Source organism: Manduca sexta, chromosome 24 (genome assembly GCF_014839805.1).
Source record: "Manduca sexta isolate Smith_Timp_Sample1 chromosome 24, JHU_Msex_v1.0, whole genome shotgun sequence".
In the NCBI taxonomy this organism is placed as follows: Eukaryota; Metazoa; Arthropoda; class Insecta; order Lepidoptera; family Sphingidae; genus Manduca; species Manduca sexta.
The window spans coordinates 9,084,989-9,102,487 of NC_051138.1; the positions used below are offsets into that span (position 1 = coordinate 9,084,989).

General features: G+C 33.6%; 1 protein-coding gene and 1 long non-coding RNA gene across 2 annotated transcripts in view; one reads left to right on the forward strand and one right to left on the reverse strand.

Moving 5' to 3' along the window:
* LOC115451672 (homeobox protein goosecoid) overlaps positions 1–6,310 on the forward strand; it is a 46,031-nt gene extending 39,721 nt beyond the window's left edge. Inside the window, exon 3 of the mRNA XM_030180036.2 lies at positions 5,344–6,310. Within this exon, the coding sequence (XP_030035896.1) occupies positions 5,344–5,562 (219 nt within the window). The 3' untranslated portion in view covers positions 5,563–6,310. The remainder of the gene's footprint in view (positions 1–5,343) is intronic.
* Positions 6,311–12,927: 6,617 nt separating this feature from the next.
* Positions 12,928–14,384, reverse strand: LOC115451671. The gene is made up of 2 exons (XR_003939398.2): positions 14,173–14,384; positions 12,928–13,442 (listed from the first exon to the last, which is right to left on the reverse strand). It is a non-coding gene; the product is annotated as an uncharacterized LOC115451671 (long non-coding RNA).
* Between the last annotated feature and the right edge of the window lie 3,115 nt (positions 14,385–17,499).

A 17,499-nucleotide genomic window follows, 5' to 3' on the forward strand; every position in this document is an offset into this window, starting at 1 on the left:
TCTCATTTTCAGCGCTGCAATATCAGTCATGCTGGTACTGCAGCAAGGAGCTAATTGAGGGTTCCCATTGTTGGCACAATGGGTATAATTGTGTATTTTTTCTTTATACATTATGTTTTTCTCCCCATTTATTGTATATCCAAGTTTTACAGTTATTGTCCCAATAGTCGATATTTCCCTCTTATTTCTTTTTTTCTCTCATTTGGAGATCCGTAATATGATTATTTTATGTGTATCAAACCCTGTTCGATGTTCGGTAGACCCTTAACATAAATATATTTTATTCATGAAAATATGAACATTTGTTTAATTATATTACCTGCATACTAGCTTTTGATCGCGGTATCGCCCACGTGAAAGAGTTTTCTGGAATAAAAGTCCCACTATAAGTATAATTTCCTGGTATATAAAGCAGCCTATACCCTTCCCAGGATCTCGAACTATCTCCATACCAAATTTCATCGAAATCCGTAATTTTTTATTAATTCTTGGCTCCTATTGGTCATATCGTGATGTTATATAGCCTAAGTATAGCTTATCTCGATAAATACGCCATCCAACATTACAGTAATACGCAGTAGTTTTTGAGATTAACGCGTTCAAACAAACAAACAAACTTCAGTTTTATATAATAATAATATAGATATAGATGTAGAATTCTTCTAATTTTAATAGTTTGGATTAATCGATCGTGACGTGGTTGTCAAACTGTCTAATGATATCGTTAACTTATATACTGGCCACGCTTTAGTATTTTATTGAAAATATAGCAACACCTTATCGCTAATATTACCTTCCGACTAATAAAATAAGGATCACATTCCTCTTTATGACAGAAAATGTGCAAACGTAAACTGATTGCGGATTTAATTAACAAAACACAAACAGTAGGTAGCGCATACAATAGAGTGCAGTGCTAATCTTATTGTGTGCGAGGGCCAACAAAAGAGTTTGGCCGAGTGGGTGAGAACGGTCCGTGTAAGAAGTCGCCCTACAGTCTGCTAGTGGCAGCGGCCATATTTGCCGCTTGAGTGGCATCAAATGGGCGACGCGGGCGAACGTCGAGAACCCAGTCAATCTTTACCGAAAGTTAATGGGGCTTTTGTCGGCTACCAACCGACTCTTGTAATGCAATTAACTTTAACAATAGACGTATCCCTGACGATTAATTTTGAAGCTTTTTTTTACAAATTAACGTTGGGGTGCAGCAAGTGAATAATATTTGACATTTATATACGTAATAATGTGCTACGGATTTTTGTTTATCTATTTTATATCTATGCGTTGTTAATAAGTATTGTTAAGTATTCGACACGCATTAAATTTGTTGACAAATTAGTCTATCAAGTATTATGACTCTATGAGTAAGTATTTTTTTTTTGTTTTTATTTTTAACATTTAACAACTTATACTTATTTATATTCACGTATTTTTAGTCATTAATAGAAAATATTATTCAGCATTTTACTATATTGTTCAAATATAAGTATTATTATCTATATGATGGGTAGTTACACAGAGTACGTTATACTAGCCTTTCGGTCTGAACACGGTTAGGTGGAACGTACGTAGTTACATGTTAAGTTCCAGCTAACCTAAATGGAATTACAATGTTCCCTACAATAGTGTACATGTTACGTCGGTTAAACAATAGATTAATAAACGAGTTAAAACGACAAAGCTGCAAAACATATTGAAAGGTACACGGTAATGTTCTTTAAATCACTAGGTATCTGATGACGACTAACTATAATTAATCATTAGTTGTAAAACAAACGTAGGCAGGCGGATAAGAGAGTTGGCTATTTTAAAATAAATACCCTTTATAATCTTTATTGGAAAATATACTACTTAACTATAGTTTTTAATACCTGAAAATAGTTTTTAACTTTAACCTGAAATTAAAAACAATCATTTTTCTAAAATTTTATTACAGGTGTTTCAGTATTTAGACTAATTTAACGAATATTTTTACCATTTTAGCGAATGTCAATATTGGGTTTTATGAGGTTTAACAGCTTGTTTCTCAAGGTGACAATGTAAGTTCAGTGCCCTGCAGTACTTTTGTAATTCGGATGGTATTACTTTTATCTGTAAGCAGTTGAGAGTTGTGATGCTTACAAGTTAATATCGAGGGACCCAGTTGCTCTCTCAGTGTTCATTTCGAATTAGAAAAAAACTTACAATTTAATTTACAAAGTAGGTTCGAACTTAGATCTTTAATTTAATAATCCAGGTATACGACTGCTAGGCTGAGTAGATGATTATTATCATATAATCCCTGCACTGTTTGTAAATATCACTTATAATATGTGTATCCTTATTCTCGAATAAATCGTAACAGTAGCATACTATTATTGTAAAAGGCACTGTTTTCGTGCTCGATTTGACTTTCTATAGAATGGGATATTGTGTAAACTTACCAAAGGCTTTCCAACGTCATGGATTTCATCTCTATTGAATATCTGGTTCGAAAAGTTCATACCTATTTCCATTTAACATTTTATTTCATTTTTTTTAGTTATCTTTCATTCAAATACTCATACATTGTTACACCAAATAAAACCCAAGTTTTACGGTAATGTGCACATTTAGTCACATACCGAAATTAGGTAAGCAGGTAATAACAATCATGCGGAAGAAATGAAACAACTCAAGTGAATATTTTTGAATGAATTTTGAAGTAGCAATCTTCGGCTCAATGAAAGATGTAGTAGAATTGGTCAAAATAGAGACGCCTGGTGTTATGACCGCGAGGTACTACTATGGGTTGTTACCGTGGCCACCCGCAGTCTGGGAATATCATGCGTTTGTGCGTCTCCACTCGACTGGAAGCAATCGTCAAACTTGCAGCACTTACCGGGAAACATCAACGACTACTCTACCCGAACCTACAATCGCTTGTTTTTTCGAACACGTAGGTAGTTCATGTGCGTGGACAATGTTTACATTGAAATAAGGTCGTCTCAATTGTCGGCAAATAATCGCATGTTAAGTATATCAAGTCGTAAACGAGCCCTGATACGACTCAGAGTTCACAATAGATGGAATGTGGGCGGATTTAAAATCGGCTTCCGAATTTAATACTATATTTCGTTTTTTTAAGAAAAATTTCTTACACATAAAAAAATGTGTTTCGGTAAACATGTACCTACCAAAGTTATTTTTACCTAAGTACTTTATGTTATTTTCTATACATTTTTTCACGTCAGGTGAGTCAATGGCCTTCTTCCTATAGTTTATTTGATTATAAATTTTGATCATGAAATATCAAACCTAATCAACCTTTGAACTCCAATGAACTGAGAATACCAATCTCGAATACTAAATTATACTATATAACTTGTAGAGGGTTTTGCAATCTGTTTTATTTCTTGATAAATAAGTAAATTTTTTAAACTTTTTTGTTAGTTTAAAAACATATCTAATTGAACCCAATGCGAAAGGAATAATTCTCAGCCTATTTGATTTTGAGAAGTTCTTCGCTGAATCTATGAATTTCAAGTTCAAAAAACAACATTATTAATAAGTTAGTATGTTGAAAGTGTATTGAACCGATCGCAAAAAGAATCACTGAAAACCTATTTGAGTTTGAGAATTTATTCTCTGCATCTTTGAACTCAAAGGTCCTATTATCAATGTAATTTAAACGGGACCATTATGAAATCCAATGCAAAATTAATAATTTGAATCCTTCTTAAAAAATATTTCAAATGTCAATTTCTTTTTCTGTTTTAGCGGTCTTTTTGGCGTTCCGCTCTCAGAGTTCTGCTATTCTTTCTATTTTAAAAAATTTACAACGGTCAAGCATTTTCTAAGTTTTAGCGAGACTAACAACAATTGATTTTTTTATATGTTGCAATAAAATTCCGAAGTAGGGTTTAATCCTAAGAGTTTCTGTAAGATTTACCAACTCTAAATGGATAAAAGTCCGAAATATTCTTCTTTTATTTCGAACTATTATCACCATCCCCGGCGTCATCCACCCGGTAAATCTTAGACTTAACCCCAGAAACTCATATATACTTAAATACAATTTATTTATGAAATTCAAGTATATGTGAATAGTAATAAATTTACTCGTCTGAATAAACAAAAATAATAGCACAGTTTAACCGTCGTCCAAGTGTTCGTCCAGTGTTGAAAGATCACTACCGCCCTTACCAATACAGAAGGGCCAAGTTGTGTTGGGAATCTTAAAAGAAAGGAAACAGTGGGGATTGTTTGGTCTTCCGAAAATCTCATTGGCGATACCAAACCGACCACCAAACTTGGTTTTCTGTGAGAAAGTGATATTGTGTTTACATTGGCTTCGTTGCTTCATCTTATACTAGTCCAGTTAACAAGACCGTTACTTACACTTCCTCTCATTCGTCGGTGTACTTTCTTTATTCATTGGTGCAACCGCTAGACATGACGTTTGAGGTTACTGCATCACTGCGTTACACGAGCAGCTACGAATAGTCACGAATTTGGATTATTAATGACTAATTATAGTTTGTAATGAAATATTTGTAGTCAATATCAAATAGAAAAATTAAAAAGTTTAATAAGAGTGATATCTTATCTAGTTAGTTATTTTACAATAAATAATGAGAACTGTGATGCGGAATAACTAGTTCGCTAAACCTTTCATAGATGTCGTCGTTTTCTGACTTTACGTATATTATACCTAATAAAATACCTACAGAAGGGTATTTAGGAAAATTCGGGATTTGGATGTAAATCAAAATAGCAGTTACTTTTTGACAAACATGTGGAACACGTTTTATTAGAAGCGTCTAAAGCTCTATGTATTTATTATACGGCTTTCACACGCTGAACACTGATTAATCTCTTTACAGAGTACAGGCCTGAATGACATTCATATTAATTAAAAAAAATAATAGAAGGCGGTCAGTCCATGATGATAATAATTTCTACTGGTGGTATGCCCGGGTAGGTACCACCGTAATGTTTATTTCTGCCGACAAGCAGCAGTGTGTCAGTCACTGTTGTGTTCCGGTTTGAAGGACATTGTAGCCAGTGTAACTACTGGACATAATGAGACTTAACATCTCAGCTCTCAGGATGGCGAGCCCAGTGGAATACCAAACAATACATTGCAATTAAAAGTGTTGAAAGCTGTTAACGGCAAGCTCGTCTCATTATTCAAAGCAATAAAAAAAATCACATTAGGTACACAATATTTTATGACTTATGACTTCCTCTGTGATGCAATACTAGTCATGAATTCAGTTTGATCCCTTTGTCCTTAAGATATTACTTTTTTTAGTTCAGAACTACGTTTATCACACACACAAACACATGTAACAAAATTAATAACAGTAAATCATTCTGCAGGTGTGGTTCAAGAACCGTCGAGCGAAATGGCGTAAACAGAAACGCGAGGAGCAGGAACGTCTTCGGAAACTTCAGGAGGAGAGGTCTTGCGGGCGCGCAGCCCTGCTGCCCCGCCAGGCACTCTCCCCGGCGCACACCTCGCCCACGCACGTGCCCCCGCCAGGGTCCACACAGAGGGTCTACACGGACGACTCCGATTCGGACTTGGAAGTTGCCTAATGAAATTCCTGTGAGAGTTAATTGTGACATGTGAAATTACTAAACGTTTGGACTAATCAGACCAAGAACTACTTAACGTAGCTTCAATTAATGTCCCAGTGGATTCTATTGTGGATTATATGATTACATATAATGTGGATTAAATTAATAAACTTGGTGTAAGTAGTGCTATTAAAGGATTGTAAGATTTGTGCTAAAATATATTTGGAACGATCAGATCCTTTTTAAACATAGGTATTTATTCATAGTATCTCAGAACAAGTTATAATAGGTGCTTATACGTACCTAATTAGTTAAATGATATAACAACAATATTATAATGATAATTAGGTATTCAGTCATAAATGTAATATGTAGTAAAATCTATATTTAAATATAGATTATCTCTTAATTTGGTTTATTCGTTTTGTGATTATGTATAAATGTATTTTAAGTAGACTGATGCAATAACTGAATATTATAATTAGTGAATCATGATCAAATTTAAATGTAAATTAACATTTCACCTATATCATTTTAACATTAAAGCTATTTCTTTCAAGATCCTTTGTATATACTAAACTGTGTAATTTTTCAAATATTTAAATTGTTTTTATAAGACTTGTTAATTTATAATTTAAATTATATCTGCCGTGACCTATGCTTATACCAGGTATGAAAAAAGAAATACCTACCTGTTTTGCCGTTAAGTAGAAATAAAATATGCTACACGTGAGCTATTTTTAATTCCCTTGTACGACTATATGGATTCAATGCAAACATAAAAGTTGATGTTGAGGTTAAAACATCTAGTGCTGTTTTGAATACCTAAAGGCTCTTTCCAATTAACCGCACGGCTTAAGTCAATCAGTTTTGTACGTTCATAAGAATATTCAAAACACAAATACCTCTAAATTAAAGTCCCTGAATTTACCGCTCGCCCGCTAGTTTTCGCGCTACAGTTGTGCGTGTCTTCTTAGCTTGTCGTGGGAGAGCAGCGTGACTACCGCGCTGCTTCTTAGATCCATAAGAATTGCCAACATAAACGTCGCTAAAAGACCTAGCAGTATTTTCAATTTGCTGCGCGGTTACAGCGCGACAGTTGCTTATCATATTTAGATGGATTTTCCTTGTCCCGCGATTGCAACGCTGGATTTTATAAGGCGCCCTTAGAAAACCAAAGAAAAAATATACTAATCCTAATTTTAAAATCGATTTTAGGTTTTTTTGAAAATTTTAAACTACCTACGAATATCTTTCTCTTTGTCCTAGGAGACGCACGGAATCTAATATTGCAATAACATTTTTATTATGATATTAACGAAACAATACCGACATTATAACAAATTAAAACAACTCAAATAAAGATAACTCATTGTGGAAATAATTATTTTTCGATATTTATTATGAATTTTGAATATATAGATTAGTGATGTAACGAATATTCGCATTCGCGAATATTCGCATATTTTTGGATATTCGCATTCGCATTCGCAAAATTTCTGCGAATGTTTTGCGAATGTCAATATCAGAAAAAAAATATTTGAAGATAATAGTAGACTGCCTCGGTGGCATAGTTCTACTGCATGTGCGGTACGGCAGCGCTCTAAGGTCCTGGGTTCGAATCCCGGATCGAGCAAAGTGATATTTGGGTTTTTCTGCTCAGTATCAGCCCGGAGTGTGAAATTTGTGCCCGACATGGCGATAGGCTCGCCCCTGCCACACTATTAGACGGAACACACTTGGCGAAAAGTGGGTGCCCTGGTTGCGCCTCTGCATACCCCTTCCGAGATAATATTCGTAATACTGTGTGTGTGTAATAGTAGGTTAATAAAATCAAAATCTAAACTAAAACAATATTCTTCTACAATAAACTATAAATATAGTCTAAACAAACAAACAAAAAATTATAGACACTCAAAAAAAAAATACCTCTCTTTCTTAAAACATACCAATTAATTAACTATTTTTACCATGTTTTTAAGTTAGTAATTAAACTTGAGTAGAGGAATATTAAACTTTAAAAATAAACAAAATTATTTCGTTTACTTAATAAAGCTTAAAAATGTAATTCTCATTAGAACTTGCAACACATTAGCAACTAAGAAATTAAAAGCAATTGAAAGAAATAAAAACAAATTCTTCTATAATTTTATTATCAGTCTACATAACTTTCTAATGTTTAGATAATTATCATCTTAGATAATAATAAAATTTAGATAATCATCATAGAAAATTGGCGCCAAATTTGAACAAAAACTAAACATTCGCATTCGCATTCGCGAATGTCGGTAGCAGATATTCGCATTCGCATTCGCATTCGCGAATGTTCAAAAAATGACATTCGTTACATCACTAATATAGATCACTTTAAAAAAAACAGTTGGGGTGGAGTTTTGCTGTGGATAGGGCTTTAATATGGAATCGACTCTTTAACTCGTATATTATTAAAATTCTGGTACCACTGTACTAATACTTATAATATAAATACTTAAAAATAAAAATACGTTTATTTATTTAATCATAATAAGTATAGTATAGATACTATTAACAAATAATCACTGATTATCTATATAGATAACTATGTCATTGATAGTACGAGATCCCACTGCAGAATTAGTGCACTCATCGAGTACATGTTAAAAACTACATTCTTACACATATTTATGCTTAGAAGAATATATATCTACTAGGTTGCCTATTAAAACTTGGCCGCAAATATTTTTAATTAAATTATTGTTAATTGATTTTTCGGAAGACATTTCATTCATTTGTTTTTCAAATAAAATAGCGTCCACTTACAATACATATAAAGACTCTGAAAAACCACGGTTGCCGTTGCGCACTTGGCCGCACCTCTTCGCAGCCAGGTGTAAGCAGGTATGACTATGATACATTTACTCGTTCATAATGTATATTTATTAGCTATACATCAAATTGAAGCTGAATTTTTCTGTTGATCATGATACACGGTTGCCTAATTAAATCTAGCCGCAAATAAGGGTTGCCGACTCTTAAAAATGATAAATATTGAAGGTAGAGTGAAAGAGAGCTAGCGCGTAATATTACCAGTCAGAAAAGGATAGCGAGTACTAGCTGTACGACACTTTTGAGCCATTCCGCATACGCCTGATGATCGTGTTCTCAACCACCAGTTAAAACAATAGTAGATACAACTTAATAAATACTCCAAAAAAAGTCTTCTCAAAATGATAAATGTAAAAATTACCACAATAAATTACTATCCATTAAAAATAAAATTAGGACCACAATAAATTACTATCCATTAAAAATAAAATTAGGGTTACTCACGTAAAATAAAATTTTATTGTGCAAGTACTGTTTGAGTAAATATTATATTTTATTCAAGTATTCAATAACTTATTACATATAAATGAAGCATTTAAGTAACTCAAAAATTAAACAAACGTATCTTATCTATCCGTAAATTTTATTTAAAAATCTGAACCATCAGAGCTTTCATTTTCACTATCATAGAAGCTATCACTTTCATAACTTTCATCGCTAGAAATATCATAATCATCGTCATTATCGGAAGATTTGTTCGTGGAATCACAGAGAACATTTTCAACTTGCATTGGAGCTGAATCTCCCAGAAACCATGTAGAATTCTTCTGTATCTTTATGCTTGAAAACTGTATTTTTTTTAAGACACGCTGTATGATATCCAAAGTCATAGGTAGATTCAATTGTTAATATAATATCATTGTATTTATATATTTTTTACGACGAAATAATAACATTAGCAAACACTTTTTGAATGATGCATCATCAAAGTCAAGTAGTACATTGCATTTTTTCTCACACAGAAAACACGCCTTCATCTTCATGAATTTTATTCGAAGTTTATTAACCCATTTAGCATCGGAATGTTTGCCGGCAAACATGACAGCTACATGACGTGTGTCACGGGAATATAACCTTATTATGTACTACATGCTATGTATGTTATCCTTTTCTGACTGGTAATATAACGCGCTAGCTCTCTTTCACTCTACCTTCAATATTTATCATTTTTAAGAGTCGGCAACCCTTATTTGCGGCCAGATTTAATTAGGCAACCGTGAATCATGATCAACAGAAAAATTCAGCTTTAATTTGATGTATAGCTAATAAATATACATTATGAACGAGTAAATGTATCATAGTCATACCTGCTTACACCTGGCTGCGAAGAGGTGCGGCCAAGTGCGCAACGGCAACCGTGGTTTTTCAGAGTCTTTATGTGTATTGTCATGAAGTGGACGATATTTTATTTGAAAAACAAATGAATGAAATGTTTTCCGAAAAATCAATTAACAATAATTTAATTAAAAATATTTGCGGCCAAGTTTTAATAGGCAACCTAGTAGATATATATTCTTCTAAGCATAAATATGTGTAAGAATGTAGTTTTTAACATATACTCGATGAGCGCACTAATTCTGCAGCGGGATCTTAGACTATGAAGTGTTTGTAAATAAACTGAAACACTTCCGATGAAGTTACTAAAACTTACCCGTTTATTGTATGTAGATATGATTTACTAAACAACATTATAATACTTAATTATAATTATTTAATCTGATGCATTTTCTCTCTATTTTTATACAAGTATTGACTAAAGATTGAATACCTACTTATTGAACGTTGATGAAGTGGTATTCCCAAGGCGGATTAGCATTGTGTTGTCAAAACAGTGACACAATGCCGCATACAAATGTGATTAGGTTAGTAAGACCTCGCACTTGCCATAATTATTATGGTATCATTGAGTAGGCAGGTGTGATATCTGTAGCCAGTGTGGCTGATAAAATTTCTATCTGCGTATTCACACGTAAGCAATTAAGGTGTAAATATAATCCACCTAACTGATGATTCCTGCAGATTTATTAAACAATACAGGTTTTCAAATGACGCCAACATTGTATAATGCATAGGATGATATAATAAGTTCGATTTATATTTATTATTCTAGAATAGTATTTAGATCGATGCTTTACATATTAAACATAAAGCACGAGTTTGTTTCCTTTAACACAAACGGTAACTGATCTGTGTATTTTAATTACTTTGAATACCTAACTTATCATTAGGTAACTCCTTTAGCATGTATAAAAAGAAAAAAATACAAACAAATGCACCAGCATTAGGTATATGCTTGTGCTTCGCCTATAATTATACATATTAAAATAAAATTATCCAGGTTTGTACCTTTTTCAATTATAGGCGTATTTAGATTAAAAAAAACATAATTTTATGTTCCTTATATAAACATGAGTCTGATAGGAAATTTAATTTTTGATTCTGTCTTTAGTTTTCCGTTCCAAGGGGCAACAGGCCGCACTTAGAAGCGGAACCGCGTACAAGCGGTAGATATATGTATATAGGTAATGAAGGTATAATTATAGATAATAAAGGTTTTATAATAGGTATGCAGTGTTTAAGATGAGGAACGGAAATCACGGCGATTGAGTCAATTATCATCGGTGAAATGGGAAATTTTCGTCATCTAGTTCATGTTTATAGTTTTTGAGGTAAGTAATGCTTTGTAATTCTGTAACCACTGGCAACAAAACATATTACTTATATAACAAGCTGGGGCCTTATTCTCTATCCCGCACGGTATTTTGACAGTGCGTAACAAGCACTTAACACAACGCATCATGTTTAGGACTATAGAAATTTGGCTTACAGAATACCATTCCACGCACATTTCTCGAAGATAACATGACACGGCCGCGTTACGCGTTTACACTATCATACAGAATAAGGGCCCTGTAGATAAATGATTCCAAAAAAGGAACCATTGATTTATGCTGCTTTAAACAGTTGCATAGGTATATGTAATAAGTAACTAATTCGTATCGCTTAACAACGAATTAACATAAAATATATTTAAAAAAAAAGATGTAAAGTAACATAATGTCACGCCGACGGATCACGACACGCATGTATCCCCATGACCCTCGAGGAGGTATTGTTTCAAAAGTAGAGACGCAACAAGGGCAACGGTTCGCTGATCTTATTGAACTTGTAAATATTATTTAACACAGCTGATCAATCGCCATATTGGACAGTTATTTTATATACTTACTTTTCTTATTAGCTTATATAATTAATCAGACTTTGTATAGAAAAGACTTATTAAAAAATATATATATATTTAATAACAATATTATAAAAGAATGGACAATTGATGACAAAAAATAAAGCCCGGAGTTTCTTTCTGCCTTTCTTCTTCGGGTAGTCATCGCTTAGGTAGTTAGTGAAAGGCTGGTAGGTTAGCTAGGTTAGGGCTTTTATTGTCCTCACCGGTGAGGATCGCGACGCGTTTCTCCCTTATTGCTTATTCAAAAATACATATATTTTATTTCTTCTTCCCTGCCAGGCCGAGCTGGCTTCTTTGTTTACTAAGTATATTTTTCATTTATTTTATTTTCAATATAAATTGTCTTTTTTTATATAAGCTAATTTAATTAAGTAGTAATTAAATATTCTCATGTACTTTGACTTATCATAAGTGCAACCATGTTCGCCTACGTGATGAATAAAGCATTTTTATTTTTTTTATTATTTTTTTTTCCTTTTTTACTTTGACTGCCTCAGTTGAGATTGTACACGGTACGAGTACGACAACCACGCTGAGGTACCGGGTTCGAATTTCGGGTCGGGCCAAAATAATTGTGTACTGGGTTTTTGTATTTTAAAAATTACTCTGTCGTAGCTCGGAGTCAAGATGTTGACGGTGTGATACCGCCTGCCTCGGAAAGCACGTAAAGCCGTTGGTCCCGCGGCTGTTCTCTCTCCACTCACGTCGGTTTGCCGTCTCATCGGACTATGAAAGTGAAGGAACAGAGAATGCACCTGTGTATTGCGCACAAATGTGTGATAGTACGCAGGGGATATTATAATGCACAAGCATGAGATATAGTGCTTATGCACTATGATAATTCCTGCGTATTTGGCTCCGTAAAGATTGGCGGCCGTGGCCGAAATTCGGATAAGAAGGGATCAATTAAGTTATACACTTAGTTTAATTCAGTAATGGTAGGTACAGTATGGGCATACGTATTGGTATTCTTCCACCTCCTTGGAATAGTGGTACCTACTACCTTCCCTGTATCGATTATAAACTTCCAAATCGGGATACACTTTGAGTTAGTTTCCTAGCACGATTTGCTCGGGATACGATCCTAGTGATGATCAAAATTAGACAGGTGACATAGCGTGAAAATTAAGCCAAACCCATAGGTTACTGAGTAATGATTCAGAATACAGTTTGTTCTATATTCTGAGTTCCACAACTTGCATAAAAACAGTAGGACAAAGGTAGGAAGATAACGACGTTTACATGTTTATTCATAAAACAAATAAAGAAATATATTCGTTCATAATATTTTTTATTTAATAATATTGGATCGATACATTATCTTATCATATATTATTACTCGTGTATATACATGCACAGCAGGCAGGTACTATCCGATTTATTCATTATTGCTCACTACCAGAAGTTTCTATGGTCCTACAAAATATAGCGCAATTATACAGGAATAAATAAATAATCTTTGAGTAAATAATAAAATAAACCTGTAAATTGAGCGTACAATCACAACTGAAATATTATATTTGTAGTGTTAACTAAAAGGTGTCTGTTGCTTCCAGTAAGTGTAATTTTTATACTAAGAACCAGGCGGCATTTCGGTGGCGTTAGTACATCAATAAAGACATGATTAGTAATACGCGAGAGGGTAAGAGTATGCGTAGGCGTAGGGGTAGGAGTATGCCAATGGTGTGCTGTAGTACGCCGGTGAGTAATACCCGTAGTCCACTAACAGTTGAGGTTTAGCCACAGCTGATCCGATGAGAAGTAGAGCAGCGAGTGCGAGCAACACTGCCTATTAAAATATAAAAATAATTTGTTATAGGTATGTGTACAAAGTAGAAGCGATTTCCATAGCTTTACCTATTTCAGATAAAAATATTATCATTTCTCGAAATATGAACAAAAATAGTAACTACAACTAAAACTATTTATCCCTCATAAAAATCTGTATTATTACTATTTTAATACTAAATATACTTATCTAATATAGAAATACTATTCTAATATCTCCTATATATTATAAGTAAGTACTTAAAATACACAAAGATCTGGAAATAGCGGTTTTATAAGGATGTTGTATAAGGGCAACATCAGACTGAACGGATACAAAATGAGCCCTGTCCATATTATCTACTTATGTCAGGATAACAATCTAATTTTAGGAAATAGAGGTAAAGTTTGTTTATATATTTCGATGTACAGCCTGCGTCTTATTTCTGAAAACTAATTACATTCTGAAAATTCTTTCATTTTAGCAACTTTGTATTATTACGGAACGGACTTAAACATGGGCGTTACCGCGTGCATAAGCTAATACTGAATTAAATAAATTCAAATATATATAATATATGTAATATAAATATTATATTACATATATTATATATAATATATATAATATATGTAATATTTATGTTATAATATAAATAATATTTATATTAAATATAAGTAATAAAAAAGCTTCAAAAATAAAACAGTGAAATGAGCATAAGTCTCAATTAAAGTAGTAAATTAATATAACTTACCAATTTGAACATGTTGATGGGTTTTGTTGATATATCTTGTTATTTAAAAAGGAGCGATAAGCCTGATCTAGTAGACGCTAGACAAGACGATGCCAGATGATGTGATATTAATGTATTACTGCCATCTGATCCTTCTGCGTCTTTATATAGGGAGTCCCAGTCGTGACTAGAAAACATAATGCACGGCGGACCGTCCTCAACGCGCAATCGTGTTGTCCGTAAAAATAATGTAAATAGGTAGGTACCTAACACAATGTCGCATTAACGTTAATTGTACGTCATTTCCATATCGAACCCTGATCACGCGCTCAACAATAGAAACGTGGAAGATTCTTCAATGGATAGTTGCAAAAAACTCGAGCCTATTTTTGTCATCTCCGGGATTACGACGTCGCGTCGTGTGATTTAGCACGTACTAGAATTCCACCTAAATCCTATGCATTGACAAAGATATATTACTTATCCGTTTTATCAGTTATTTTAGCAAGACTGCATCTATGTAGATAGTACTTAGTTTTATTGGGGTATGATAAATGTGCTGAGGTCTCAAATTCAATCGGTTAAGGTGAAGTTATATTGCGTTATATGGTTTATTAAATAACAATATAGAATAAATAACTATTTACTTATAAAATTAACTTACTTCCAACATAATTGAATTTTTCAGATTGATTACTTATAACGTACGGTCATATACCCAGTAAAATTTTACGGTGGCCATCTTCGAGCCATGAGGAACGGCTGCCGGGTTCCTCTGCCGGGAAGTGTCTAGCTGTTCCTGTGCGGTGCAATGTCCCTGTACGGTGCCACCTAGTACGACCCGTTTCCACTTGGGGGGGTTGAGGGCCCCCCGCACACTGAACGTTGCCTTAGGCCCTAGGAAAGTGAACAGTGTGCTAACGGCTAAGAGCCCTTAACAAGCTGTCCGTTACCTTCCGATGGCCCTATTAATCGCCCCTTATGGCAGACCGGGGATACCGTTGTGGTATTACGGTACCTACGCTTTTAGTACACAGGAAGCATAATATTAAACTGCCCCTGCGTTGACGCTAACGCCTGCGTCCAAATATCCAATTTAAAAAAATGTTCCACATTATCCCAACAGCACAATCTTTTAGCGTGCCAAACGTGCTATATGGGCATACCATTGTAGTTAAGCGCACTAAAGCGCCGCTAAGCGCGGGTATAGTAGCATTCGTTATACACGTTGATGACTTAGGTATTATGTAGGTACCTACGTTCCATATTTATCCATTTATTTTCAGAGATGTGAAAAAATAGTTCTAAATAAAAGTATTTAAATAAAAAATGTGTAATTTCAAAATAGGTTTTCCAAATAAAATACCTTACCTGCACTTATTGAACTGATTTTAATAATAGTGTTTGTTCAAAGAGTTCATCTTTCATGTTAAGTCTATGAGGCCTCATAATCATTCCACCGAATGAAAATAGTCGTTCAACAGGTTCAGAACTTGGTAAGCAGGTATTATACTTAATAAAGAGTTTTTTCAGATTTGGACATCTGTTCAAGGAGTCTAATGCATTGTTTTCATCTTTTAAATATTATAGTGTTTCCAGATTTAGTGTAGGCATCGCCATTGGCCTCAAATTTGTTTGACGCGCAATGTTGTTCTTGGCTTAATATTATTCTTGGTGACGACATTAAGGGTCACGATCAGTGCGTTCATAAATAAATTAATTTTGAATTTTAAGAATGAAAAATAAGAAAAAGAATTAAAAATGTAACAAAACTATTTTGTATCTTACAAATACAATATATATACATATATATAAACTATAAAGTATTTCAAATAAAATAGTAAATACATTTAAAAAAAAAGTATTTCAAATGCTAAATTAAATAATGACACCTTAAAATGTTGTGCATTTAAACCTATCATTACTGTTATGTTTTATTGGAGCTATTTATAATGTAACAACTACTGGTTGTCCTAATTATAAACAAATAAATTCAAATATGTAAGTATTTTGCATTTGAAATAAAAATTGTATTTGTATTAAACATACATATATTTCAAATATATGTCAAAAAAGTTATATATCTTCACTGTATGTACTGCTGAGGTATGTACACTGTAAGTATTATATAGGTAGGTACGGCTACCGTGCTAAGGTTTCGGTTGCAAACCTCGAGTTAAGGAAAGTGAAATTGGGTTTTTCTGCTCAGTATCAGCCCAGAAATCATGAATTTATGGCTTTCTATGGCCATATACTCGACACCTTTCCCGTCTGGGAACGAAATACAAATAGTGTAAAGTAGTTTATACGTTAAGCCATCGAGGATAATTATAGGCGTGAGCTATTTTCTGTGTGTAACATCTTCCCGTTCATATACTATACCACAACCTAATATAAAAATGGGAGGTTCTAAAATTCTTTCATATTCACCCTGTTTGTATAGGTACCTGCATTTTAGCAATTTTATGGGTATTGTGCTTTGAAAGATACCCGTTTAAGGTCTCTTTGTTCTCTGTCTGTTTGTCTGTTTACATCCTTTTTTAAGGGGCACGTTAAGATATCAAGTTGAAATTTATAACAAATACTCGTGTCTGTAGTCTTTTCCAACTATGAAATAATCAAAGTTGCATAACTTTAGCAATTTTACAAGCGAGTCCAAACCCTAGGATACTTACCGTTGACCTAGAATCATAAAATTGGGGAGAACCAATATCTTACAGCACATATTATAAAGGAAAAATCAGAAAACCGATAATAAATAGTTTAATAACAAAAAATGCAAGTTTGTAAGAAATCCTCGGTGCGCGAGGCCAACTCGTACTTGTCCGTGTTTTTATGTCCACTTCACAAGAAACTATTAGACTTATACAGAAAAATAAAGTATAGGGATTACACATAGAATTACTTATTATGTAAGCATTATCGGGATCACTACTATAATTTTCTGTTTAAGACCAGCGACATAGGTCTCTGTTCAGCTTATAAACAAACTAGCTTTTGTCCGCGGCTCCATCCGCGTAAAAAGATTTTCCAGGACAATGTTTTCGAACAAAGAAACAAACTCTTCAGCTTTATATAATAATATAGATTGGCAGTATGCCAAGCCTCTAAAATTGAGTTGAACTTAATGAAATTTCTGCTTGAACCATGCCCGCGTGTAAAACTGATAGATAAAGAAAATTGCTACTTTGTACTTTTTCGGAATAAAAAGTGGCCATGTTATATCTAGGTATATAATATATAAGCTTTTGCTCACAGCTTAGCCCGCTTGAAAGAGTTTACCGGGATAAAAGTCCCGCTATAAGTATATTTTCCCGGGATAGAAAGAAGCCTATGTCCTTCTCAGGA